Source organism: Bufo gargarizans, chromosome 5 (assembly GCF_014858855.1).
Source record: "Bufo gargarizans isolate SCDJY-AF-19 chromosome 5, ASM1485885v1, whole genome shotgun sequence".
Taxonomy (NCBI): domain Eukaryota; kingdom Metazoa; phylum Chordata; class Amphibia; order Anura; family Bufonidae; genus Bufo; species Bufo gargarizans.
This window is the reverse complement of record NC_058084.1, coordinates 471,270,914-471,297,696: the sequence shown is the minus strand read 5'-3', so window position 1 is coordinate 471,297,696 and position 26,783 is coordinate 471,270,914. Positions and strand designations below refer to the sequence as shown.

At 43.4% G+C, this 26,783-nt stretch overlaps 1 protein-coding gene across 1 annotated transcript in view; it reads right to left on the bottom strand.

The window, feature by feature from the left end:
- ADCYAP1R1 (ADCYAP receptor type I) overlaps nucleotides 1-26,783 on the bottom strand; it is a 158,362-nt gene that overhangs the window by 83,125 nt on the left and 48,454 nt on the right. Inside the window, exons 3-5 of the mRNA XM_044293524.1 lie at nucleotides 8,708-8,808; nucleotides 5,563-5,660; nucleotides 125-257 (exon numbers count right to left, since the gene is read on the bottom strand). Coding sequence (XP_044149459.1) covers nucleotides 125-257; nucleotides 5,563-5,660; nucleotides 8,708-8,808 — 332 coding nt within the window. The remainder of the gene's footprint in view (nucleotides 1-124; nucleotides 258-5,562; nucleotides 5,661-8,707; nucleotides 8,809-26,783) is intronic.

Genomic DNA, 26,783 nt, shown 5'->3' with positions numbered 1-26,783 from the left:
CTGACAGTTTCCAGGTAGCAAACTATCACTATTTTGTAGTATAAAAGTAGGTGCATAGCTGACTATGAATTTATAGGCACAAGAAGACCTCAGCCTGGTATTACACAGGGTTATCTCTACTTACGGTGGACAGGTGGCAGTGATTGCTGTCCTGCTCGGCATACAGAACTTCGTCTTTGATAAATACGGATATGGCCCTCAGGATGAACGAGACAAATAGATTCATGTGGATGAAGTTTCTGGTGCAGTGGAGTTTTCTAAAACATTCACAAATTATGCAGTTACTTACATTTCACTTCAAGACCAAAGGTTACACAAAAATGTCTTATATTTCATGTAAGGTCTGCGAAGGCTCCTGGTTAAAACACTTACAGGGGCCACCTCCTAATTTTTCTGGAAAGTAGGTAATAGAAAATTACAGTACCGCCATATAATGCCAAATAACAGCACCATACCTTAATCACATAATAGTATTATACAGTGCCTGTATACTAGTGCTGCACAATGGTATATAGCAATGGCTTCCCCGGGGAGGTGGTCCGCCTAGGAGCAAAGAGCGCTTCCATCAATATAGATGGGTGTAGCTATAGGGGGTGCAGAAGTAGCAGTCGCTACCGGGCCCAGGAGCCTGAGGGGCCCCAAAGACCCTTGTACCACATGAGAAGACACCTGTTTTATAGAAGGTGCATGCTAATAAAGTTACGCCTCTGGCTGGAGGGAAGGGGTTAGGTCAAGAATTTGGCATGGTGGAGGTGCAGTTTAAATTTTTGCCCCTTGGCCACAAAGCAATGAGGGACGGGGCCCCGAAGCTAAACTCTTGCACCAGGGCCCATAAGCCTTTAGCTACGCCGCTGTACCCATGTATTAGATGCATACATTATAGAGCCCTACACTACCTATATGATCGTTTCATACATAATATCGCCATACAATTACCATACAGTAACAAAACTGCAATGCCATTTAAAAGTGCCATACAACTCTCAAATTATAGCGCTATACAATTCTCACATAATACGGCCACATACAGACCACCGAAGAGTTTCAAAGGTTGCACATAATACTGCCATACAGTGACCACATGATGTGGCCATGCAGTACCTATTCAATAGTGCCAAACATAGCTTACATAATAGTGCCATACAGTAACTCCATATAAAAGCCATATAGTGATATCGTCCAGGACACGATTAAGTAGGGTCCTTTTGCTTTTGCTATTGTTTAGGAAGGGCATTGGATCACACAAGGCAACTTTTTGCAGGTTTTCAATGAACTAATTACTAGTGTTGAGCGAGCATGCTCGGCCGAACACTTTTTTAATCGCGATGCTCGAGTCTCCACCCCGAACGTTTGTTGGCTGCTACGCAGCAAATAAACATGCGCGGAGGTACTGGCACTCACTGTAATGCCGTAGCCATTTTGGTTACTGGCATTACAGTGATTGGCTGGCCGGAACGCGTCATCGGGTGCTATATAGCACCCGATGACACGTGGTTCGGCTCAGTCTTAGGCCTCCAGAACGTGTGCGCCCCGTGGTCTTGCTGCGTCCTGCAAATTTTAAGCCGCAATGCACGAACAACGACCGTGGGGCAACCGTAGCGGATCGCAGACCCATTCTGTTTAATGGGTCTGCGATCCGCCCGTTCCACAAAAAGATAGGACATGTTCTAATTTTTGCGGAACGGAAGTGCGGGCCGAAACTTCACAGAAGCACTCTGTAGTGCTCCCGTAGGGTTCCATTCCGTGCTTCCGTTCCGCACCATTCTGCATCTCCGGATTTGCAGACCCATTGAAGTGAATGTGTCCGACCCAAAGGACTTTTTTGAGACCCAAAAGTCCTTTTAAGGACTATAGTTTTATCTGGCTGCCATATATATTATTAGCGCAACCTGTGCAATTGTTTGGCCGCTGCTGACAGTGACACAACCTCTGCTACATCTGTTGTATTACATTTGCGCTGTGAAATTCAGCCCAATTGTTTAGACATTACCTGCGCTACATCTCCTGTACAACGTTTGCACATCCTAAATATCAGTGACATTCTGTGTACTTTATTTGCGCATACACTTACAAAACCTGCGCTGCTGTACGCGTGACATACTTGCAAGCACATATACCATTTAATATGGTCAAGGCGAGCAGTAAAGGGCGGGGAAGTGGCCGTGCTGCTGATGGTGCGCACAGAGGCCGTGGCCCTGGGCGCGGTGAAACTGTGCCTGCTGCCAGAGCACAAGAAGCACACTCATCCACGATACCTAGCTTCATGTGCCAATTTGCAGGGCGGCGCAAGACACCACTCTCGAAGTCACACCAGTGTGACCAGGTGGTCGGTTGGATGCAGCAGATAATGCTTCCAGTCGGTTAATCACCACCCTGTCTTCCACAAAGTCCAGTCTCAGTAGCCAAGAGTCTGGTCTGATCCTCCTTCCTCCCACCATGGAGAGTCTTGCCAAACAAGTGATCCCACACTTCGATATTCCGAGGAGCTCTTTTCATCGCCATTCCTTGATTTGGGCCTCTCGCCAAACCCGCTTGAAGAGGGACATGAGGAGATCTTGTGCACTGATTACCAAACTCTTGAGCATTCACAGTCAGAAAAAGTGCCCTGACCAACGCAGTTATTGGGAAGGTCCACTGACACATGGACAAGTGCTTTTGGCCAGGGATGCTACATTTCCCTGACGGAACACTGAGTGAACGTTGTGGAGGCTGGGAGCGAGTCCTACCCTGGGATGGCACATGTGCTACCAATGCCAAGGGTTGCAGGCCCTACTTCCATCAGGATTTCCGCCACCACCTACATTAGTGGCTGCAACCCCCTCTTTTCCTCCTCCACTTCCACCTCTGAATTATCCTCTTGCAGCACCAGTCAGTGTAGCACTGCAGTGGGGAAGCGGCAACAAGCCGTCCTTAAACTGATCTTCTTAGGTGACAAACAGCACACCGCCGCAGAGCTGTGGCAGGGGATAAGGGACCAGACTGAGCTGTGGCTCTCGCCACTCAACCTAGAACCAGGCATGGTTGTGTCTGATAATGGGAGTAACTTGGTGGCGGCTTTGGAGCTCTGCAACCTGACACACATGCCATGCCTAGCCAACGTGTTAAACTTAGTGGTTCAGCGGTTTCTCAAAACCGACCCCAATTTTCCTGAGCTACTGGTGAAGGTGTGCCACGTATGTGCCCATTTCCGAAAATCATCTACAGCTGCCGCCCGGTCTGTCAACGCTGCAGCAGCGCTTGAAATTGTCAGCTCACCGACTGTTGTGCGACGTGAGCACGAGCTGGAACTCGACGTTCCACATGTTGGCCAGGCTTTGTGAGCAGCAGAGGGCAGTAGTGGAATACCAGCTACAACATGGTCGTCGCCTTTCCAGTCAGCTTCCGCTCTTCACAAGCGACGAGTGGGCATGGATGTCTGACCCCTGTGAGGTTTTACAAAACTTTGAGGAATTAACACAGATGGTGAGCAGCGATGCCGCTATTATCAGCGTAACCATCCCACTTCTGTGTCTACTGAAACGCTCGCTGCTCACAATGAAGGCCGACGCTTTGCATGTGGAAGAGGTGGAAATGGGGGAAGACAGTACACAGGGTGATAGCCAGACCTCCGTTCGTCTTCTCAGCGCGGATTGGATGATGATGAGGAGGAGGAGCAGGAGACTGTTGCCTCAGCTATAGAGGGTAGTACCCACAGCAGGTTTATTCCATCTGTTCAGTGTGGATGGGCTGAAGAGGAGGAAGAGGATGAGGAGATTGAGAGTCATCCTCCTGATGACGACTGCGAAGTCTTGCTTGTTGGTACTCTGGCACACATGGCTGACCTATACGTTAGGCTGCCTTTTCCGTGACCCTCTCGTTATACACATTTTAGACGACAACACCGATTACTGGTTGTTCACCGTTCTCGACCCCCGCTACAAAGAGAACTTCTCATCTCTCATTCCTGTGGTGGAGAGGACGAGCAAAACGGTGCAATACCAGAAATGTCCTTGTGGAGAAATTGCTCCAAAGATTTCCAGCTGACAACGCTGGCGGCAGAGTCCGTACTTCCTTGGGCAACCGAGGAGGGGAGACGAGAGGAACACACAGCAGTTCCAACAGAGGCAGGGCAACACTCTCCAAGGCCTGGGAGAGTTTCATGACACCCCGCCAGCACCCTCACCCTGATGTGCGGCCTAGTGTCACAAGGAGAGAAAAGTTTTGGAACATGGTGAAGGCGTATGTAGCAGATTGTGTCAGCGTCCCTAGTGATCCCTCAGTGCCTTACAACTACTGGGTGTCCAAGCTGGACACGTGGCACGAACTGGCGCTCTACGCCTTGGAGGTGCTAGCCTGCCCTACCGCCAGTGTTTTGTCAGAGCGGGTATTTAGTGCTACTAATGTTTTAGATGGTCAGCTCAGCAGCAGACCCTCACCCTTAATGTTTTAGATGGTCAGATCAGCAGCAGACCCTCGCCCCTAATATTTTAGAGGGTCACCAGCAGGCCCTCGCCCATAATGTTTTAGACGTTCCGCTCAGCAGCAGAGCCTCACCCCTAATGTTTTAGGGTTCACCAGCAGGCCATCAATCATAATTTTTCAAGGGTGTGTATGATGCCCTCATTTATGTGTACATTTCTGACCTTTTCCTATGAACCAGACACCCTCCCCTCTTCAGAGCAGGGGGTGCCTGTTTAATGCTCAGCTTCTCCTATTGACTTCCATTGTGCTCTGGTGCTCTGTAGAACACCCGAGCATCCCAAAGTGTTCTACTCGAGCACCTGAGCACTTTGGTGCTCGATCAACACTACTAATTACTAATACTTATATAACAGCATTTAGACATTGTATGGAACTACCATTAGGTCACTATATGTTACTATAATTTAGGCAGTGTTGGCCGCTGTATATAGGAGTCGTCTGAGCACTGTACTGTAGCATTGGTTTAATCTTTGCCATCTTATGGTGGTATTTTGGAGCTCTGTATAGCAGTATTTCTTTTGTCATTACATACCACTGCTGGTTTATGATGGTAGTGACATTGTATAGCATTGTTACTATATGGCGCTATAGTACTGTGGTCCACAGAGGCACGTCCTCTGCACTCCCTCAGTAAAACAGTCTAATTTACCCCATTAAAAACATTCGAAAAAAACCCACACATCAGGTCAGTAGGAAAGAAAATGAAGGGGAACATGTAAAAAAATAAAATAAAATAGCAACAGGATAGGATATAGAATAAGATATATAGAAGCATAGGATACAATATAAGGGGTGGTCGCACATTTCATGCAGCCATAGAATTGGCGAATCCATGGCCAAAACAAACACTCTAAAAGTAGTAATTAAATCAGCAACAACAAAAAATGAAAAACACGCCAAAGTAACGTTCATAACTCTGAGCCATGAGCCTATGCAAAATACATTCATGTCGGATAGCGGTCTATGTGACTTCACAGGGGAGTGAACTTACTTTGGGGGGGAGGAGACCTTTTCCATCTGTTTTACATTATTTGTTATGTTTTTTGCATTTCATTTTTATGTATTTTTACATGTAAGACATTAATTTTTTATCTAATGTACCTGAAGCGGCAAAGGATGACCATGGCGGTGGTCAGAGCCACGAGGGACGTGCTGTATCCGACTGTGTATAAGGCCTTCACTGACAAAAAGTAAGTGTCCTGCAGAGAAATACACAGAAATCATAAGCTGATATCAACCATGAAATAATTCTAAAATATAACCGGGATAAAAAGCGAACATATAAAATAATGCACACAACAAAACACAGCAGTATTATAGCAGTTATATTCTTGTACATAGGAGCAGTATTATAGTAGTTATATTCTTGTACATAGGAGGCAGTATTATAGTAGTTATATTCCTGTACATAGGAGCAGTATTATAGTAGTTATATTCTTGTACATAGGAGGCAGTATTATAGCAGTTATATTCTTGTACATAGGAGCAGTATTATAGTAGTTATATTCTTGTACATAGGAGCAGTATTATAGTAGTTATATTCTTGTACATAGGAGCAGTATTATAGTAGTTATATTCTTGTACATAGGAGCAGTATTATAGCAGTTATATTCTTGTACATAGGAGCAGTATTATAGTAGTTATATTCTTGTACATAGGAGCAGTATTATAGCAGTTATATTCTTGTACATAGGAGCAGTATTATAGTAGTTATATTCTTGTACATAGGAGCAGTATTATAGTAGTTATATTCTTGTACATAGAAGCAGTATTATAGTAGTTATATTCTTGTACATAAGAGGCAGTATTATAGTAGTTATATTCTTGTACACAGGAGCAGTATTATAGTAGGTATATTCTTGTACATAGGGGCAGTATTATAGTAGTTATATTCTTGTACATAGGAGGCAGTATTATAGTAGTTATATTCTTGTACATAGGAGCAGTATTATAGTAGTTATATTCTTGTACATAGGAGCAGTATTATAGTAGTTATATTCTTGTACATAGGAGCAGTATTATTGTAGTTATATTCTTGTACATAGGAGGCAGTATTATAGTAATTATATTCTTGTACATAGGAGCAGTATTATAGTAGGTATATTCCTGTACATAGGAGCAGTATTATAGTAGGTATATTATTGTACATAGGAGGCAGTATTATAGTAGTTATATACTTGTACATAGGAGCAGTATTATAGTAGTTATATTCTTGTACATAGGAGCAGTATTATAGTAGTTATATTCTTGTATATAGGAGCAGTATTATAGTAGTTATATTCTTGTACATAGGAGGCAGTATTATAGTAGTTATAGTCTTGTACATAGGAGCAGTATTATAGTAGTTATATTCTTGTACTTAGGAGCAGTATTATAGTAGTTATAGTCTTGTACATAGGAGCAGTATTATAGTAGTTATATTCCTGTACATAGGAGGCAGTATTATAGTAGTTATAGTCTTGTACATAGGAGCAGTATTATAGTAGTTATATTCTTGTATATAGGAACAGTATTATAGTAGTTATATTCTTGTACATAGGAGCAGTATTATAGTAGTTATATTCTTGTACATAGGAGGCAGTATTATAGTAGTTATATTTTTGTACATAGGAGGCAGTATTATAGTAGTTATATTCTTGTACATAGGAGCAGTATTATAGTAGTTATATTCTTGTACATAGGAAGCAGTATTATAGTAGTTATATTCTTGTACATAGGAGGCAGTATTATAGTAGTTATGTTCTTGTACATAGGAGCAGTATTATAGTAGTTATATTCTTGTACATAGGAGCAGTATTATAGTAGCTATATTCTTGTACATAGGAGCAGTATTATAGTAGTTATATTCTTGTACATAGAAGGTAGTATTATAGTAGTTATATTCTTGTACATAGGAGCAGTATTATAGTAGTTATATTCTTGTACATAGGAGCAGTATTATAGTAGTTATATTCTTGTACATAGGAGCAGTATTATAGTAGTTATATTCTCGTACATAGGAGCAGTATTATAGAAGTTTTATTCTTGTACATAGGAGCAGTATTATAGTAGTTATATTCTTGTACATAGGAGCAGTATTATAGTAGTTATATTCTTGTACATAGGAGGCAGTATTATAGTAGTTATATTCTTGTACATAGGAGCAGTATTATAGTAGTTATATTCTTGTACATAGGAGCAGTATTATAGTAGTTATATTCTTGTACATAGGAGCAGTATTATAGTAGTTATATTCTTGTACATAGGAGCAGTATTATAGTAGTTATATTCTTGTACATAGGAGCAGTATTATAGTAGTTATATTCTTGTACATAGGAGCAGTATTATAGTAATTATATTCTTGTATATAGGAGCAGTATTATAGAAGTTATATTCTTGTACATAGGAGCAGTATTATAGTAGTTATATTCTTGTACATGGGAGCAGTATTATAGTGGTTATATTCTTGTACATAGGAGCAGTATTATAGTAGTTATATTCTTGTACATAGGAGGCAGTATTATAGTAGTTATATTCTTGTACATAGGAGCAGTATTATAGTAGTTATATTCCTGTACATAGGAGCAGTATTATAGTAGTTATATTCTTGTACATGGGAGCAGTATTATAGTGGTTATATTCTTGTACATAGGGGGCAGTATTATAGTAGTTATATTCTTGTACATGGGAGCAGTATTATAGTAGTTATATTCTTGTACATAGGAGGCAGTATTATAGTAGTTATATTCTTGTACATACTAGCTCATTACTTTAAGTTCTCCCTGTAGTTAAAATGTCATATGTAATATTATATCTTCACATTCAATAATTTTTCACTACATTTTTTGGTCTGAATAATGATCTTTATATTGGTTCCACACTTTGTAACTGACAACCCTGCGTTACCAATCATTGTGATGACCAGTAGGTTGTGCTGAATAATAACCGTTTGTTCAAGGAATACTGTTATTATTCAGATTCTTTTTATCTTCCTTTCACATGTTCCGTGTTGCATTTAAGATTCAGCTTTTTCTCCTGTCAGTTTGGTGATCGTTGTGGTTGCTTTTATGTTGGCTCACGCTTTCCTTTGATCTGATGCATTGTGGAAGATGTAGTGTTAATATCTGCCACTTACAATACTGGGCTATACCGTCCACATCTCTCACAATGCGGTGCATCCGGACGCAGGCTATTACGGATGTGCTGTCTATCACTGTGGATAGAGATGAGTAGAAGGAGGAGAGCGATGTCTGGGTGATTTTCTTACCTCGTTCACATCTGTCTTATTAGGGTCAAAGCCACAAGCATCCGAATAATGAGGGAAGGGCTCCGACCAGCCGTCCTCAGTGCAGTTCCGACTGATCATTTCTGCTTTGGACAGATTCAATTAGATCATCACCATCAATATCACTATCATTCTATATCATCATCATAAATGTCATTCTTACCAACTATTGTCATCAGCTTCAACATCATTGTAATCATCCCCACCAATATCATCATTATACCAATCAAAATTATCGCAATCAATATGACCATTATCTTAAGAATCATCATCCCCACTATCAATATTATCATTAGCATCCTCCTCACCATCATCATCATTTCCATCATCACTGTTATTATCATCTTCACCATCAGATGCCACGTTCATGGCTGATTGCGGCATCTGAGATTTACATTGAGGCCTTTCAGGGGTTAATCAGGGGTAAAAAAAATGTAAGTAAATCCTCACCTCATCTATTGCTTGTAGAGAGGCCGTCACGGCCAGCTTGATTGAAGACATCACTGCGCTCAACCAGTGCACTGACGTAGTGATGTCATACGTCACCACGAGCGACAGTTTGTGCAGTTTCTTCAATGAAAATGGCCCTGGTGGCCTCTCCGCGAGCAAATGGAGGAGGTGAGTGTGTATTTTTTTTACAACCATTTCAGGAAAAATTGATTCGTCACCACCACGAAGTGTGAGGAAATGTGGCTTTGTGGCAAATCGGAATTCAGATCGAAGTCAATTTCTTTCACTTCAATTCGCTCAACAATAATCTTCACTATCAGCATTACCTTCTTTATCATCATCTTCACCATCATCACCATCTTCTACTTAATTATCATCTCCATCATCATCATCTTTATCAGCATCATCATTACCATCTCCATCATCACCATCATAATCTCCATCATCACCATCATTATCATCTCCATCATCACCATAATTATCATCATCACCATCATAATCTCCATCATCGCCATCATTATCAACTTTACCATTGTCATCACCATCATTATCATCTTCATCTTCACCATTATTATCATCTGCATCATCACCATCATTATCATCTCCATCAGCACCATCATTGTCATCTCCATCATCACCATCATTATCATCTCCATCATCACCATCATTATCATCTCCATCATCACCATCATTATCATCTCCATCATCATTATCATCTTCACCATTATCACCATCATTATCATCTCCATCATCACCATCTTCACCATCATTATCATCTTCACCATCATCACCATCATTATCATCTCCATCATCACCATCTTCACCATCTTCACCATCATCACCATCATTATCATCCCCAACATCATCATCACCATCATTATCATCTTCATCAACATTATCTCCATCATCATCTTCACCATCATTATCATCTCCATCATCACCATCTTCACCATCATTATCATCTTCACCATCATCACCATCATTATCATCTCCATCATCACCATCTTCACCATCTTCACCATCATCACCATCATTATCATCCCCAACATCATCATCACCATCATTATCATCTTCATCAACATTATCTCCATCATCATCTTCACCATCATTTTCATTTTCACCATCATCACCATTAAACTTTAGCAACAGCTTCATTATATTCTCAGCTTTTCTGTGAATATCAATTTCACCATCATCATCCTCAATAATGGTCTTTAGCCAATCACGACAAGAAGGTCCACATTCCTTCTCCAGGGACATGTGCGGCCATACTTCTCACCTGACTGCAGCTCTTCCAGGCTCTCCGTGGACTCTGACCAATGGAAAGGACAGAATTATAAATGATACAATGTGACAATATACAATGTATCAGAATTGTAGAATTCTTTGTAAACCCAATTAACCATAAAGGTGCCGGCAGGTTTACCAGTATTGGAGCTGCAGAAGGAGGACTATTGGGGGGAGGGGAGCAGAGTTTGGGAAGGCACCCGGGCCCTGGAGCTTGACCTTATCCCCCCATGAGGAGACCACTACATATTTACAGATGAGGAGCCCAGGAACCACTAATAGCCCCATGGATTTCAATAAGGGGGGGATAAAGCTCAGGATTTAGGTACTCTGCGGTTTGATTATTAAATTCTGTTAATTATTATCGATCTGCTCGCTAAATGCTTACATCCCTTTAAGGTAGTGACCCTTCACTTGTGCTACTAAACTACAACTCCCAGCAGCCTGCCATTCGGAACTGCTGCCCTATAGGTTATTATTTTTCTGTTGCATAGCTCTATATACAGGAATATACGTCACGCTCTTACCCGGATCAGACTGTGTTTCCGTCATGCCGAAATCTGGAAAAAAACAAACAGAAACAAACATTTTATGCGTCATCACAGCAGAGGATCCGGAAAAACTGCGCGACCGGCAATTCCCGGCCGCATCGCCCCAATATAATGTCATGCGGTCCCCACTGACATGAATGGAAAAAATTCAAAAGGCTACTTTGCATTGCTAGCTTTGCATTTCAATTTCTCACTGCTTTCAAGATCTCTGCTTGCTTTCAAGAAAGGCGTACTGTGATCTCGAGACAGAACCCCTGTACAGGCCTAATACTTCTCACAGCTGAGGATTTGTTACAGTCTGATCTGGTCTAAACAATCCTCTGCCAACAGGCAGGCAGATCCATTGTACATTGAGGTTTGCCAAATAAATTGCGCCAAATCTATCCCGCCATGACCACCGTTTTTCTTTTTTATACATTTGGCATAATTTGCTCCATATTCACATCGACGGTTGCCTTATTGATTAAACTCTACTATTGTAGAAAGTTTTCTGACCAACGTCTCTAGACATTTCTCAGGCCTTTAAGTTACTATTCACTGACAGCAAGCAGCAATCTTTAAAATAGAAATTAAATGCAAAGTATATTAGAAAAATGCAGAATTTTTTATTTCAAGATGATAAAGCTTTATTTATGTGAAAGTAAATAGGCCTTTTTTAATGCCAGGCGGATGGCGGCAAAGCAGCTCCAGCCTTCAGGTGCGGCGCAGGATGTCTTTTCTGGTCTCTGAGACATTAACCTACATCATAAAACATCCCCTTTTTTACTGAAATAATTTCTACTGTGAAAAACCTTTCCAGAAATTTTGTATTTATAGCAGGAAAGACGATACTTTGATAGTGGTACAGAAGTCGTGTCGCTACAAGGCTGTCATACTGATCTTGGCCACTAGATGTCGATGAAGTGCAGCGCACATTTTGGATGGGTGGAATGCAGTTGTTCATTGGCTTTCAGGGGGGATCACTAGGGAAACAGAAGCTGCGGCCAAACACAGGGACTTAGCATGCACCAGACATAGAGATACAGGGGCAGCTGCAAGGTGACCAAGAAACCAAGGCGCACCCCAAAAATGATGGGAGTGATTTTCCTGCATTCATAGATGACGGTGTAATGTAATCACAATACGATCAAACATCTGTTCAAGGACATTCATGCCATAAATGTAGCTGCTATGGGTCCCCTGAATACAAGGGGGCCCTGGGAGCCCTGCCCCGGATAGTCCTGTTCGAGGGCATCCACAGACGGTCATAGTCCCCAGCCTGTCCAACAAGGAATAAGAAGGGGATGTAGATGACAATTGCTGGGCCTGAGGCATGAATCGAGTGACAGAATAGACCGAAGCAAAAAAATACATTTTAATGAATTTCTTTCTTAAGGGTACTGCAGTGTAATCTAGTGGCCCGGGGAGAGCGCCGCCTGCTGGTGACTCCAGATATCAGGTAAAAGTCCACACTGTTGGGCAGGGGGAATAAACGTTTGGGCAGGAAATAAACTACCAGCTTTCCACCCCCTAAATTCAGACCATGAATAAACTGCATACTACTTACTACATTTTTGTAAGCCCACCCATATGCTGAATGAGAACAGCCCCCAAAACCCACCATAAAATACCAAAGTGTGAATTTGCACAAAACACCAGAAGTAGTGACTAATTATGTTTTTTTTTTGTTTGTTTTTTACACACCTGAAGATTATTTTGGTACTACAAGTCCCAGCATGCCATAAAATAAGCAGAATGTTGTAAAATTATAGAAATTATAGTTTTATTAAGGATAAACAGGTTGCAGACCATTATGCTACAGACCTGCAAATTTACTGCAAATATAACAGTTTATTTGCCTGAAACAACCACTAGAGGGAGCTCAGGAGATTACTACATACAGATATATACAGCCACCACTAGAGAGCGCTCAGGAGATTACTACATACAGATATATACAGCCACCACTAGAGTAAGCTCAGGAGATTACTGCATACAGATATATACAGCCACCACTAGAGGGAGCTCAGGAGATTACTGCATACAGATATATACATCCACCACCAGAGGGAGCTCAGGAGATTACTATATACAGATATATACAGCCACCACTAGAGGGAGCTCAGGAGATTACTGCATACAGATATATACAGCCACCACTAGAGGAAGCTCAGGAGATTACTGCATACAGATATATGCAGCCACCACTAGAGGGAGCTCAGGAGATTACTACATACAGATATATACAGTCACCACTAGAGGGAGCTCAGGAGATTACTACATACAGATATATACAGCCACCACTAGAGGGAGCTCAGAAGATTACTACATACAGATATATACAGCCACCACTAGAGAAAGCTCAGGAGATAACTACATACAGATATATACAGCCACCACTAGAGGGAGCTCAAGAGATTACTGGATACAGATATATACAGCCACCACTAGAGGGAGCTCAGGAGATTACTACATACAGATATATACAGCCACCACTAGAGAAAGCTCAGGAGATAGCTACATACAGATATATACAGCCACCACTAGAGGGAGCTCAGGAGATTACTACATACAGATATATACAGCCACCACTAGATGGAGCTCAGGAGATTACTGCAAACAGATATAGACTGCCACCACTAGAGGTAGCTCAGGAGATTATTACATACAGATATATACAGCCACCACTAGGGGGAGCTCAGAAGATTACTACATACAGATATATACAGCCACCACTAGAGGGAGCTCAGGGGATTACTACATACAGATATATACAGTAATCACTAGAAAGAGCTCAGGAGATTATTACATACAGATATATACAGCCACCTCTAGAGGGAACTCAGGAGATTACTGCATTCAGATATATGCAGCCACCACTAGAGGGAGCTCAGGAGATTACTACATACAGATATATACAGCCACCACTAGAGAGCGCTCAGGAGATTACTACATACAGATATATACAGCCACCACTAGAGTAAGCTCAGGAGATTACTGCATACAGATATATACAGCCACCACTAGAGGGAGCTCAGGAGATTACTGCATACAGATATATGCAGCCACCACTAGAGGGAGCTCAGGAGATTACTGCATACAGATATATACAGCCACCACTAGAGAGCGCTCAGGAGATTACTACATACAGATATATACATCCACCACCAGAGGGAGCTCAGGAGATTACTATATACAGATATATACAGCCACCACTAGAGGGAGCTCAGGAGATTACTGCATACAGATATATACAGCCACCACTAGAGGAAGCTCAGGAGATTACTGCATACAGATATATGCAGCCACCACTAGAGGGAGCTCAGGAGATTACTACATACAGATATATACAGTCACCACTAGAGGGAGCTCAGGAGATTACTACATACAGATATATACAGCCACCACTAGAGGGAGCTCAGAGATTACTACATACAGATATATACAGCCACCACTAGAGAAAGCTCAGGAGATAACTACATACAGATATATACAGCCACCACTAGAGGGAGCTCACGAGATTACTGGATACAGATATATACAGCCACCACTAGAGGGAGCTCAGGAGATTACTACATACAGATATATACAGCCACCACTAGAGAAAGCTCAGGAGATAGCTACATACAGATATATACAGCCACCACTAGAGGGAGCTCAGGAGATTACTACATACAGATATATACAGCCACCACTAGATGGAGCTCAGGAGATTACTGCAAACAGATATAGACTGCCACCACTAGAGGTAGCTCAGGAGATTATTACATACAGATATATACAGCCACCACTAGGGGGAGCTCAGAAGATTACTACATACAGATATATACAGCCACCACTAGAGGGAGCTCAGGGGATTACTACATACAGATATATACAGTAATCACTAGAAAGAGCTCAGGAGATTATTACATACAGATATATACAGCCACCTCTAGAGGGAACTCAGGAGATTACTGCATTCAGATATATGCAGCCACCACTAGAGGGAGCTCAGGAGATTACTACATACAGATATATACAGCCACCACTAGAGGAAGCTCAGGAGATTACTGCATACAGATATATACAGCCAGCACTAGAGGGAGCTCAGGAGATTACTACATACAGATATATACAGCCACCACTAGAGGGAGCTCAGGAGATTACTACATACAGATATATACAGCCACCACTAGAGGGAGCTCAGGAGATTACTGCATATAGATATATACAGCAACCACTAGAGGGAGCTCAGGAGAGTACTACATACAGATATATACAGCCACCACTAGAGGGAGCTCAGGAGATTACTACATACAGATATATACAGCCACCACTAGAGTGAGCTCGGGAGATTATTGCATACAGATATATACAGCCACCACTAGAGGGAGCTCAGGCGATTACTATATACAGATATATACAGCCACCACTAGAGGGAGCTCAGGAGATTACTTCATACAGACATATACAGCCAGCACTAGAGGGAGCTCAGGAGATTACTGCATACAGATATATACAGCCACCACTAGAGGGAGCTCAGGAGATTACTGCATACAGATATATACAGCCACCACTAGAGGGAGCTCAGGAGATTACTATATACAGATATATACAACCACCACTAGAGGGAGCTCAGGAGATTACTGCATACAGATATATACAACCACCACTAGAGGGAGCTCAGGAGATTACTGCATACAGATATATACAACCACCACTAGGAACAGCTCATGAGATGTATACATACTGTTTAAACACTGAACTCTAAACTGACATAGTATGTTGTCAGCTCCCTCTAGAGGTGACTGCAAGAAGACTACATATTCTCATTTAACTATACTTATGCAGAGGATCTGCAGCTTTGTATAAGCCACATGACTCGTTGGCTGCTTTGAGTTTTGGAATTAAAAAGAACATGGCGGTAACTGGACACCCACTTTAAAGAAAAACATCAGTGTACGCATTGTATAAAAATGGGAAATCCTGCAATAAATATTCCTACCACTAGGTGCTGCTGCTGGGTATTAAACGACACATAGATTACCAGCATGCCATGTGGTCAGTTATGGTACTGCAAGTAATATGGATTATTGATTTTCTTCTTGATTTAAATGATTATCAGCTATAAAGTGACAGCTCCTCTATCATCATATATTCCTCAGCGCGTTATAAGATTGTTCGCTCCTTATTCCAGCTTTTACTCCGCTCCCTCTTTTCTCACAGCAGACGTCACCTATAGAAAACTCAGCACTCCATCAACAGCTTAACCGACACGCACTCCTCTCCGCACCGACATACTCAGGCTCCTCGGTAATTTGACAATTAATTTTGCCATTAGCAGGAATTATAAATGCAGAAAAGGCCGACTGGGATGAAATGTTTTGTGGTTACATTTATCTATCATTTCCAGGCGGCGGAGAGAAATCGGAACATTATTGTCATATTTGTGGTAAGTGCATTCAATTAAATGATGGCGGGTAAAAAACAAAACAAAAAAAAACACTTTCTAGTGCAGTATTCAAATATATAAACCCTGAATGGGGCTTAGTTGCAGTACCACAACCAGCCAGTGGACAAGAGTGGCGCTGTTTCTGAAGGAGACAACTTGAAGCTCCTGGACCCCAGGTCAAAATTTGCAAAAGGGCCCATCACGTGCCGCACTTGACTGATCTGACATCACATATTTTACTACAGACACATCCAGAGCTGCATTCATAATTCAGCCGGATTCTTTCTGCCTTGACTTCACTCTATCCCGCTGTTGGCTTAGTGTCCCCATAAACTCTGCTCTACTTCAATACATCTTTGAGCGTGACTTGAAAACTGCCAGCTGACGGGTCTTCCGATGACACGTTCGGCTCAGCTACATTGACTGTTGGAGTCTGTGGTAGTCTAAAATCAACCTCCTATTTCATCAGAGGCTCTGGCTGTCCCTCCTCCGGGATTTACACTGATGCCTTCAGCTTAGAGAGGATGTGAAATATGTCTCCCAATTTTTTCAAGGCTTCGGCTGCTGCTCTCTCCTCCTACCATGCTGTACACTGCAGCCCTGCTCGTTCGGATTGATTGCTGTGCATGGGCACATGTTGATCAGCAAAGGGACAGTTCATTTAAACTACAGCAAAAACAGAAAAACTAAAACTAAACCACCAGGGAGAAGAGGATTACCAGATACGAATACGTGTTAGTACCCCTTTAAATACACCGACCTAGCAGAGCTATACGAATACTCCTTAGCAGCATTTTTGCTTAAGTTCATGTTCTGGATTAAATATTCACCATCAGTCCCATGAAAATCTATCTATATAATGCCTCATGCACACGACCGTATGTATTTTGTGGTCCGCAAAAAATGCGGATGACTTCCGTGTAAATTCCGTATTTTGCAGAACGGAACAGCTGGCCCCTAATAGAACAGTCCTATCCTTGTCCGTAATGCGGAGAATACTAGGACGTGTTCTATTTTTTTGCAGAACGGAAATACGGACATATACGGAAACGGAATGCACACAGAGTACCATCCGTTTTTTTTTGCGGACCCATTGAAATGAATGGTTATATATACGGTTTGCAAAAAAAACGGAACAGACACGGAAAGAAGATACGTTCGTGTGCATGAGCCGTAACACTATGCTATGCACATGAGGCATGACAAACTCTGCTATGCAACACAGTGACGCTCCAATCTGCTAGGTTCATGAGAGAGCGCTGAGGGTTAATTTGTAAGTATCAGCGGATTAGCCGTGACCTTGGTGGGAGAAGTAGTGGTGGCCATAATGGGTCCTTCCCAGAAACAAATACAACTCTGCTACATCTGAAAACAAAGTATTTCCAGGAGGAGGAAAACCGAGGGTTTCGCATTTATTCGGAATTTTCTTGCATTCTCATGCATCGTGATAATTAGAGATGAGCGAATTTACAGTTATGAAATTCATTTGCGATTTGTTTACTGGTAAAAGGTGAATTGCGTTATGGATTCTGGTTCCACGGACCATAACGCAATTCTATGACGGAATGCTTAGGCAGGAGAGGACTCCCCTGCATAACGGAAACGGGACGGATCCGTTTTGCAGCCCATAGACTTCTATTATGGCGGAATGAATAACGGAATGTCTCTAAAGGCATTCCGTCATTGAATTGCGTTATGGTCCGTGGTAACGGAATCCATAACGCAATTCTGCTTTTACCGGTGAACGAAGCGTGAACAACTTTCAAAATATGAAATTCGCTCATCTCTAGTGATAATGCTGCCATTTTTGTACGGTAAGTGCTCGCACACACCATAGAAGGGATCAGCAACCTTTGGCACTCCAGCTGCTGTGAAACTACAACTCCCAGCATGCACACCTGCTGAGCTATTCTTGTAACGCCTATAGAAGTGAAAGGAGGATTCTGGGAGTTGTAGTTTCGGTGCATATCCCTGCACTATTGCATGCCAGGTATAAAGACCTATCGCTCAGGCTGGTGTGGGGGGGATTGTCGGTGCGATAATGAGCGCGTTTCCACTTTTTGCTCGTGAATTATGAATGCGCGCAGCGCTCAGACATGTTCCATATATTATTTATCCTCCTGCACATGGCTGCTACAAGAGAGCAGGCGACGCTGCCGTCCAGCTGGGTTCTGGAGGACAGCTAATGAATAGTTAATTCGATAAAATAAGCATCTGGGGAGCGAGGATGAGAAAACCTGCTTCTCGCCCACAGTTTATCGCTTCTGTGTATCTCCGGGCAAACAGTGAAAAAACACTGTAACAAAAACCAGCTGTAGACAAGACCAGGGTGTGTGTGTTGGGGGTGTTTAAAGTTCTCCTCCCCTGGAAAGAATACTGTCACGGAATGTGTACAGGAAACAAGGCAAAACAACATGCATAAATGACTCGCTGGATCCAACAGCTAAGGAACAAAAGGGAGACCCCTGTAGAAGACCTGGCACTTTCCCTGGCTGCTTAGCCTATGCATAGATCCGAATGGTGGAGGTTTGCATATCCACGTACCTTGACTATACAACCCCTGAGCACCCTACAATAGTGAGGGGACACGACCACCGGCTCCCTACACCAGACACGGAGGGAGTCAGGGTCACCTGGGATCCAGCAAACAGAAAATAACAGATAACAGTATAACACTTAACTTAGTAGAGGAGAGGAGAACCAGATGGGCATGCACACATACTCCAGGAAGAAATATAAGCCGCCCAGAAAAGCCTTCTGGGGAAGAATTTAAAGGGAAGCAATTAGTCCAACACATGACAGCTGAGAGAGGCTAAGGAGAGGAGGAGCTGAATACCACAACACAGAAACTCAAAGAGGAGGTTCTGAAAGGCCTCTGTCAGAGCTTCTCAGCTGTCTGGTTGTGACAGTACCCCTCCCTCTACGAGTGGACTCCGGACACTCAGAACCCACCTTCTCAGGATGGGACCTATGGAAAGCCCTGATGAGACGAGAGGCTTTAATGTCCGTCACTGGGACCCACATCCTCTCCTCAGGACCATACCCCTCCCAGTGAACAAGGTACTGAAGAGAACCGCGGACAAGACGAGAATCCACAATCCTAGAGACCTGAAATTCAAGATTCCCATCAACCATAATCGGAGGAGGAGGCAAAGGCGAGGGTACAATGGGTTGAACATAAGGTTTCAATAAGGACTTATGAAAAACATTATGGATCTTCCAAGTCTGAGGAAGATCAAGACGGTATGCAACAGGATTGATGACAGACAGGATTTTGTAAGGCCCAATAAACCTAGGACCCAACTTCCAGGAGGGAACCTTCAATTTGATATTCTTGGTAGACAACCACACCAGATCACCAACATTCAGGTCCGGACCAAGCACACGTCTCTTATCAGCCACACGCTTATATCTCTCACTCATGCTCTTTAGATTATCTTGAATCTTTTGCCAAATAGATGACAAAGACGAGGAGAATCTGTCCTCATCAGGTAAACCAGAAGACCCCTCTCCCGAGAAAGTCCCAAACTGTGGATGAAACCCATATGCACCAAAAAATGGTGACTTATCAGAGGACTCCTGACGACGGTTATTTAAAGCAAACTCAGCAAGGGACAAAAAAGAACACCAATCCTCTTGATTCTCCGCCACAAAACAACGCAGATATGTCTCCAGATTCTGATTGACGCGCTCTGTCTGACCATTCGACTGCGGGTGGAAAGCAGAAGAGAATGACAACCGAACCCCCAAGCGAGAACAGAAAGCCTTCCAGAATCTGGAAACAAACTGTGTGCCCCTATCAGAGACTATGTCTGAAGGAATACCGTGCAATTTGACAATGTGATCAACAAATGCCTGCGCCAGCGTCTTAGCATTGGGCAAACCAGGAAAAGGGATGAAATGCACCATTTTGCTAAAACGGTCCACCACCACCAGAATCACAGTCTTCCCCGAGGAACGAGGCAGGTCCGTTATGAAGTCCATGGACAGATGTGTCCAAGGACGGGAAGGAATGGGTAAGGGAAGGAGAGGACCTGATGGCCGTGAATGAGGGACTTTGGCACGAGCGCAAGTCTCGCAGGCTGCCACAAAACCCTCAACCGACTTACGAAGCGCAGGCCACCAGAATCTCCGAGCGATGAGATCCAGTGTGGCTCTTACCCCCGGGTGCCCAACAAGGACCGTATCGTGGTGTTCTTTAAAAATCTTGTGTCTTAAAGCGAGAGGCACAAACAACCTCCCAGGAGGACAAAGATCAGGAGCCTCTGACTGGGCTGCCTGCACCTCTGCCTCCAATTCAGGAAAAAGAGCAGAGACCACCACACCTTCAGCCAAAATGGGACCCGGGTCTTCAAAATTCCCGCCTCCCGGAAAACAACGTGACAGGGCATCTGCCTTCACATTCTTAACTCCAGGGCGGAACGTGACAACAAAATTAAACCTAGAAAAGAACAATGACCATCTGGCCTGTCTCGGGTTCAGACGCTTGGCTGACTCCAAGTAGGCCAGATTTTTATGGTCAGTAAATACGGTAATAGGGTGTCTGGCTCCCTCTAGCCAATGGCGCCATTCCTCAAAAGCCAACTTGATGGCCAACAATTCCCTATCTCCCACATCGTAATTTCTCTCTGCGGAGGAGAGTTTTCTTGAGAAAAAGGCACACGGTCGCCAATTGGCAGGAGAGGAACCCTGAGACAAGACCGCCCCCACACCCACCTCAGAAGCATCAACCTCAACTATGAAGGGTAACGAAACATCAGGTTGCACCAAGATGGGAGCGGAAGCAAAACTCTCCTTGATATCAGAAAAAGCCTTACGCGCCTCTACTGACCAAGAAGAAAAATCTACCCCCTTTCTGGTCATATCAGTGAGTGGTTTAACAATAGAAGAATAATTCAAAATGAACTTCCTGTAATAATTGGCAAAGCCCAAAAAACGCATCAGCGCCTTTTGATTCTCAGGAAGCTCCCACTCAAGCACAGCGCGGACCTTCTCGGGGTCCATGCGAAAACCAGAAGCGGAGAGAAGAAACCCCAGAAATTGAATTTCTGGAACCGCAAACACACATTTTTCCAGTTTCGCATATAATTTATTCTCCCGCAGAATGAGCAAGACCTGACGTAAATGTTCCTTATGAGTTTTGAAATCGGGAGAAAAAATCAAAATGTCATCCAAATACACCAATACAAATTTTCCCATCAAATGATAAAAAATGCTGTTCACGAAATGCTGAAAAACGGCTGGGGCATTCATCAAACCAAAAGGCATAACCAAGTTTTCAAAATGGCCCTCAGGGGTATTGAAGGCCGTCTTCCATTCGTCCCCTTCTCTGACCCTGACCAGGTTGTATGCCCCTCTTAAATCTAATTTGGAAAAGACTTTAGCCCCAACAACCTGGTTAAATAGGTCCGGGATCAGAGGAAGCGATAAGGGTCACGAATTGTGATATTGTTCAGCTCCCTGAAATCCAGACAAGGTCTTAAAGAACCATCTTTTTTCTTAACAAAGAAAAAACCAGCGGCAACAGGTGACTTCGAGGGTCGTATGTGTCCCTTTCTCAGACTCTCAGAGATATAAGCACGCATAGCGATCCTCTCAGGTTGGGAAAGATTGTATAAACGAGATTTAGGCAGCTTGGCATCTGGGATGAGATTAATAGGGCAATCGTACTCCCTGTGCGGGGGCAAATCCTGAACTCCACTCTCAGAGAAGACATCCGAAAATTCAGAGAGAAAAGATGGTACAGTCTTAGTAGCAACCTCAGAAACAGATGTCATGAGGCAATTCTCTCTGCAAAAGTCACTCCAACCATTTATTTGCTTCGCTTGCCAATCAATGGTGGGGTTATGCTTAGTGAGCCAGGGCAGCCCCAACACCAGAGGGGTGGGCAAACCGCTAAGGACGAAACATGACACATCCTCAACATGAGCATCACTCACAATCAAACGGATATTGTGAACTATGCCCTTTAATGATTTCTGAGAAAGTGGAGCGGAATCGATAGCAAAAACCGGAATATCCTTTCTCAAAGCGCACACCTGGAAACCATGAGTTATCGCAAATTGATTATCAATGAGATTGACCGCTGCTCCACTATCCACAAAAATCTCACAAAAAATGTTCTTGCTCTCTAGCGCCACCCTAGCCGGCAGGACAAAACGGGAACTACAAGCAAACGGAAAACCTTCAATTTCCGCCTCAACCCTGCCAATAGTAACAGACGGAACATTTTTCAAAGATTTTTTCCTCTTTGTTTCTTTATTATACCCAGAGAACTGCCTGAATCTCCTAGAGGGACAAATATTTGCCAAATGAATAATACCTCCACAACAAAAACAAACCGTCCCATGCGGGCTGAATCTTCTATTGTCAGAAGCAATCAACCCCAGCTGCATGGGCTCCTGCTCAGAAGGGGCTGACAGCGACTGAGACCCCTGCGCACAGAATGGGACCGCTGCATAGTCCTGGGACCGAGTATGACATGAAGGAGAGATCTCTCCTCTCTCTCTAAGACGCCTGTCAATACGAACGGCCTGAGACATAGCAGAGTCCAAAGAAATAGGCCTTTCATGAAAGGCAAATGCATCTTTCAATCCCTCTGAAAGACCATGGCAAAATTGACTTCGGAGTGCAGCATCATTCCAACCAGTATCAGCTGCCCATCTCCGAAATTCTGAGCAGTATATCTCTGCGGATTGTTTACCCTGGCATAACAGACATAGTCTAGACTCAGCCAGACCAATACGATCCGGATCATCATATATCTGACCCAGGGCTAAAAAGAATTCATCCACTGAACGGAGAGGCCGTGCCCCCTCCGGCAGCGAAAAGGCCCAGGACTGAGCGTTACCTCTGAGCAGCGATATAATGATCCCCACCCTCCGTTCCTCATCTCCAGGGGAAAGGGGAAGAAGGCGAAAATGGAGTTTGCAAGCCTCTCTAAAACGCACAAAATTCTCACTACCCCCGGAGAACGTATCCGGGAGCGAGATCTTAGGCTCAGAACAAGCTCCATGAACGCAAGCTGAACCGGTCACTTGAAGCTGAGAAAAAGTCTTACGGAGTTCAGCTACCTCCAATGAAAGACCCTGGAAGCGTTCAGCCAAAAGTGAAACCGGATCCATGCTTAAAACGGTTTTGGCGGCTTATAATGTCACGGAATGTGTACAGGTAACAAGGCAAAACAACATGCATAAATGACTCGCTGGATCCAAAAGCTAAGGAACAAAAGGGAGACCCCTGTAGAAGACCTGGCACTTTCCCTGGCTGCTTAGCCTATGCAAAGATCCTAATGGTGGAGGTTTGCATATCCACGTACCTTGACTATATAACCCCTGAGCACCCTACAATAGTGAGGGGACACGACCACCGGCTCCCTACACCAGACACGGAGGGAGTCAGGGTCACCTGGGATCCAGCAAACAGAAAATAACAAATAACAGTTCAACACTTAACTTTGTAGAGGAGAGGAGAACCAGATGGGCATGCACACATACTCCAGGAAGAAATATAAGCCGCCCAGAAAAGCCTTCTGGGGAAGAATTTAAAGGGAAGCAATTAGTCCAACACATGACAGCTGAGAGAGGCTAAGGAGAGGAGGAGCTGAATACCACAACACAGAAACTCAAAGAGGAGGTTCTGAAAGGCCTCTGTCAGAGCTTCTCAGCTGTCTGGTTGTGACAAATACACAGAGAAGTTATCATGGAAATTGAAGTATCTCTGGTAGTTTTCTTTGAAGTGGCCAAAATCCTCTACTCCTCGGATAACACATCCTTGCAGTTCAAAGTTTTCAAAGATTTGTTCAGTACATACAGATTATACAGCCACCACTAGAGGGAGCTCACTGCATACAGATTATACAGTCACCACTAGAGGGAGCTCACTGCATACTGATTATACAGCTACCACTAGGGGGAGCTCACTACATACAGATTATATAGCCACCACTAGAGGGAGCTCACTACATACAGATTATACAGCCACCACTAGGGGGAGCTCACTGTATACAGATTATACAGTCACCACTAGAGGGAGCTCACTACATACTGATTATACAGCTACCACTAGGGGGAGCTCACTACATACAGATTATACAGTCACCACTAGAGGGAGCTCACTACATACAGATTATACAGCCACCACTAGGGGGAGCTCACTACATACAGATTATATAGCCACCACTAGAGGGAGCTCACTACATACAGATTATACAGCCACCACTAGGGGGAGCTCACTACATACAGATTATACTGTCACCACTAGAGGGAGCTCACTACATATAGATTATACAGCCACCACTAGAGGGAGCTCACTACATACAGATTATACAGCCACCACTAGGGGGAGCTCACTACATACAGATTATACTGTCACCACTAGAGGGAGCTCACTACATACAGATTATATAGCCACCACTAGAGGGAGCTCACTACATACAGATTATACAGCCACCACTAGAGAGAGCTCACTACATACAGATTATACAGCCACCACTAGAGGGAGCTTACTGCATACAGATTATACAGCCACCAATAGAGGGAGCTCACTACATACAGAAAATACAGCCACCACTAGGGGGAGCTCACTACATACAGATTATACAGCCACCACTAGAGGGAGCTCACTACATACAGATTATACAGACACCACTAGGGGGAGCTCACTACATACAGATTATACAACCACCACTAGAGGGAGCTCACTACATACAGATTATACAGCCACCACTAGAGGAAGCTCACTACATACAGATTATACAGCCACCACTAGAGAGAGCTCACTACATACAGAGTATACAGCCACCACTAGAGGGAGCTCGTTACATACAGAGTATACAGCCACCACTAGAGGGAGCTCACTACATACAGATTATACAGCCACCACTAGAGGGAGCTCACTACATACAGATTATACAGCCACCACTAGAGGGAGCTCATTACATACAGATTATACAGCCACCACTAGAGGGAGCTCACTACATACAGATTATACAGCCACCACTAGAGGGAGCTCACTACATACAGATTATACAGCCACCACTAGAGGGAGCTCACTACATACAGATTATACAGCCACCACTAGGGAGAGCTCACTACATACAGATTATACAGCCACCACTAGAGGGAGCTCACTACATACAGATTATACAGCCACCACTAGAGGGAGCTCACTACATACAGATTATACAGCCACCACTAGAGGGAGCTCACTACATACAGATTATACAGCCACCACTAGGGGGAGCTCACTACATACAGATTATGCATCCACTACTTCGAGAAGTTAACAGCATGCAGATTAATACTGCCCTCAGTTAGATATTTAAATCCTGTGAGCGCACCCTGGTGGTGGCTGAAGGTAGCTATATTTTTGCAGTTATAGTAGGTTTTGAGGTCCCTTCCGAAACGTGCTATAAGCCTTTGCACATGCATAAATCAAAAGTCACATGACAAAAGTGCCACATTACTGGCCGAGGACCGGCATTAAACCTTCCAGAGTTGACTGGACATTTCTATTACTCAGAACGATTGATTCGAATATCTTCCTACCATAGATATCCCCTTCCATCTCATTCATCAAACTGGGATCTCCACTAAACGGTAGTGCCCCTACTAGGGTTGTCACGATACCAACATTTTGATTCGATTTTTATACCATAAAAAGTATTGCGATACTCAATACCGTTCGATACCACGCAAAAATAATAAAACAAAAAAAAATGGGTGCATTCCGCATTTTATGGAACATTCGGTCCATAACTGAACAGTCGGATCCTATTTTTTATTTTTGGGGGGGGGGTGGGACAAGGTGACTAAAAAATGACGAATCGCGCAGTTTTTATTTTTATTTTCTCCGCATAGGAGTTTTTTTAAAATATTTTAATCGTTTGAACTTTTTGTGTGTGGCAATATGTGATATGTTCATTTATTTATTGTTTATATATTTTATGATATATTTTTGTTTTCGGTAAAGTTGGGAAAGGGGGTGATTTATACTGAATGTTTTGGGGTTCGTTTTTTTAAACCTTATTTTTTTTTCTACTTTTTATTTAATAACTATTTTCCCCTTAGGGGCTAGAACCTGGGATCTTTTCATCCCTTGTCCAATTTACCCTGATCTATTAGGGTGACTAGGACCTCACACTCTCCCTGCTGCCCTGGGCATAGTGCACACAGCAGCAAGGAGCTGACCATGGACGGCTTCAGCAGAGTCCTGGCTGCAATGGTAACCGATCGGAGCTGCCACCAATGAGGAGGAGGGGACCCTGTGGCTACTGCCACCAATGACTTTAATACTAGGATTGGGGGGGGGGGGGCACTGTGCCACCAATGAAGATAAGTAACCTTTTAATACAGAT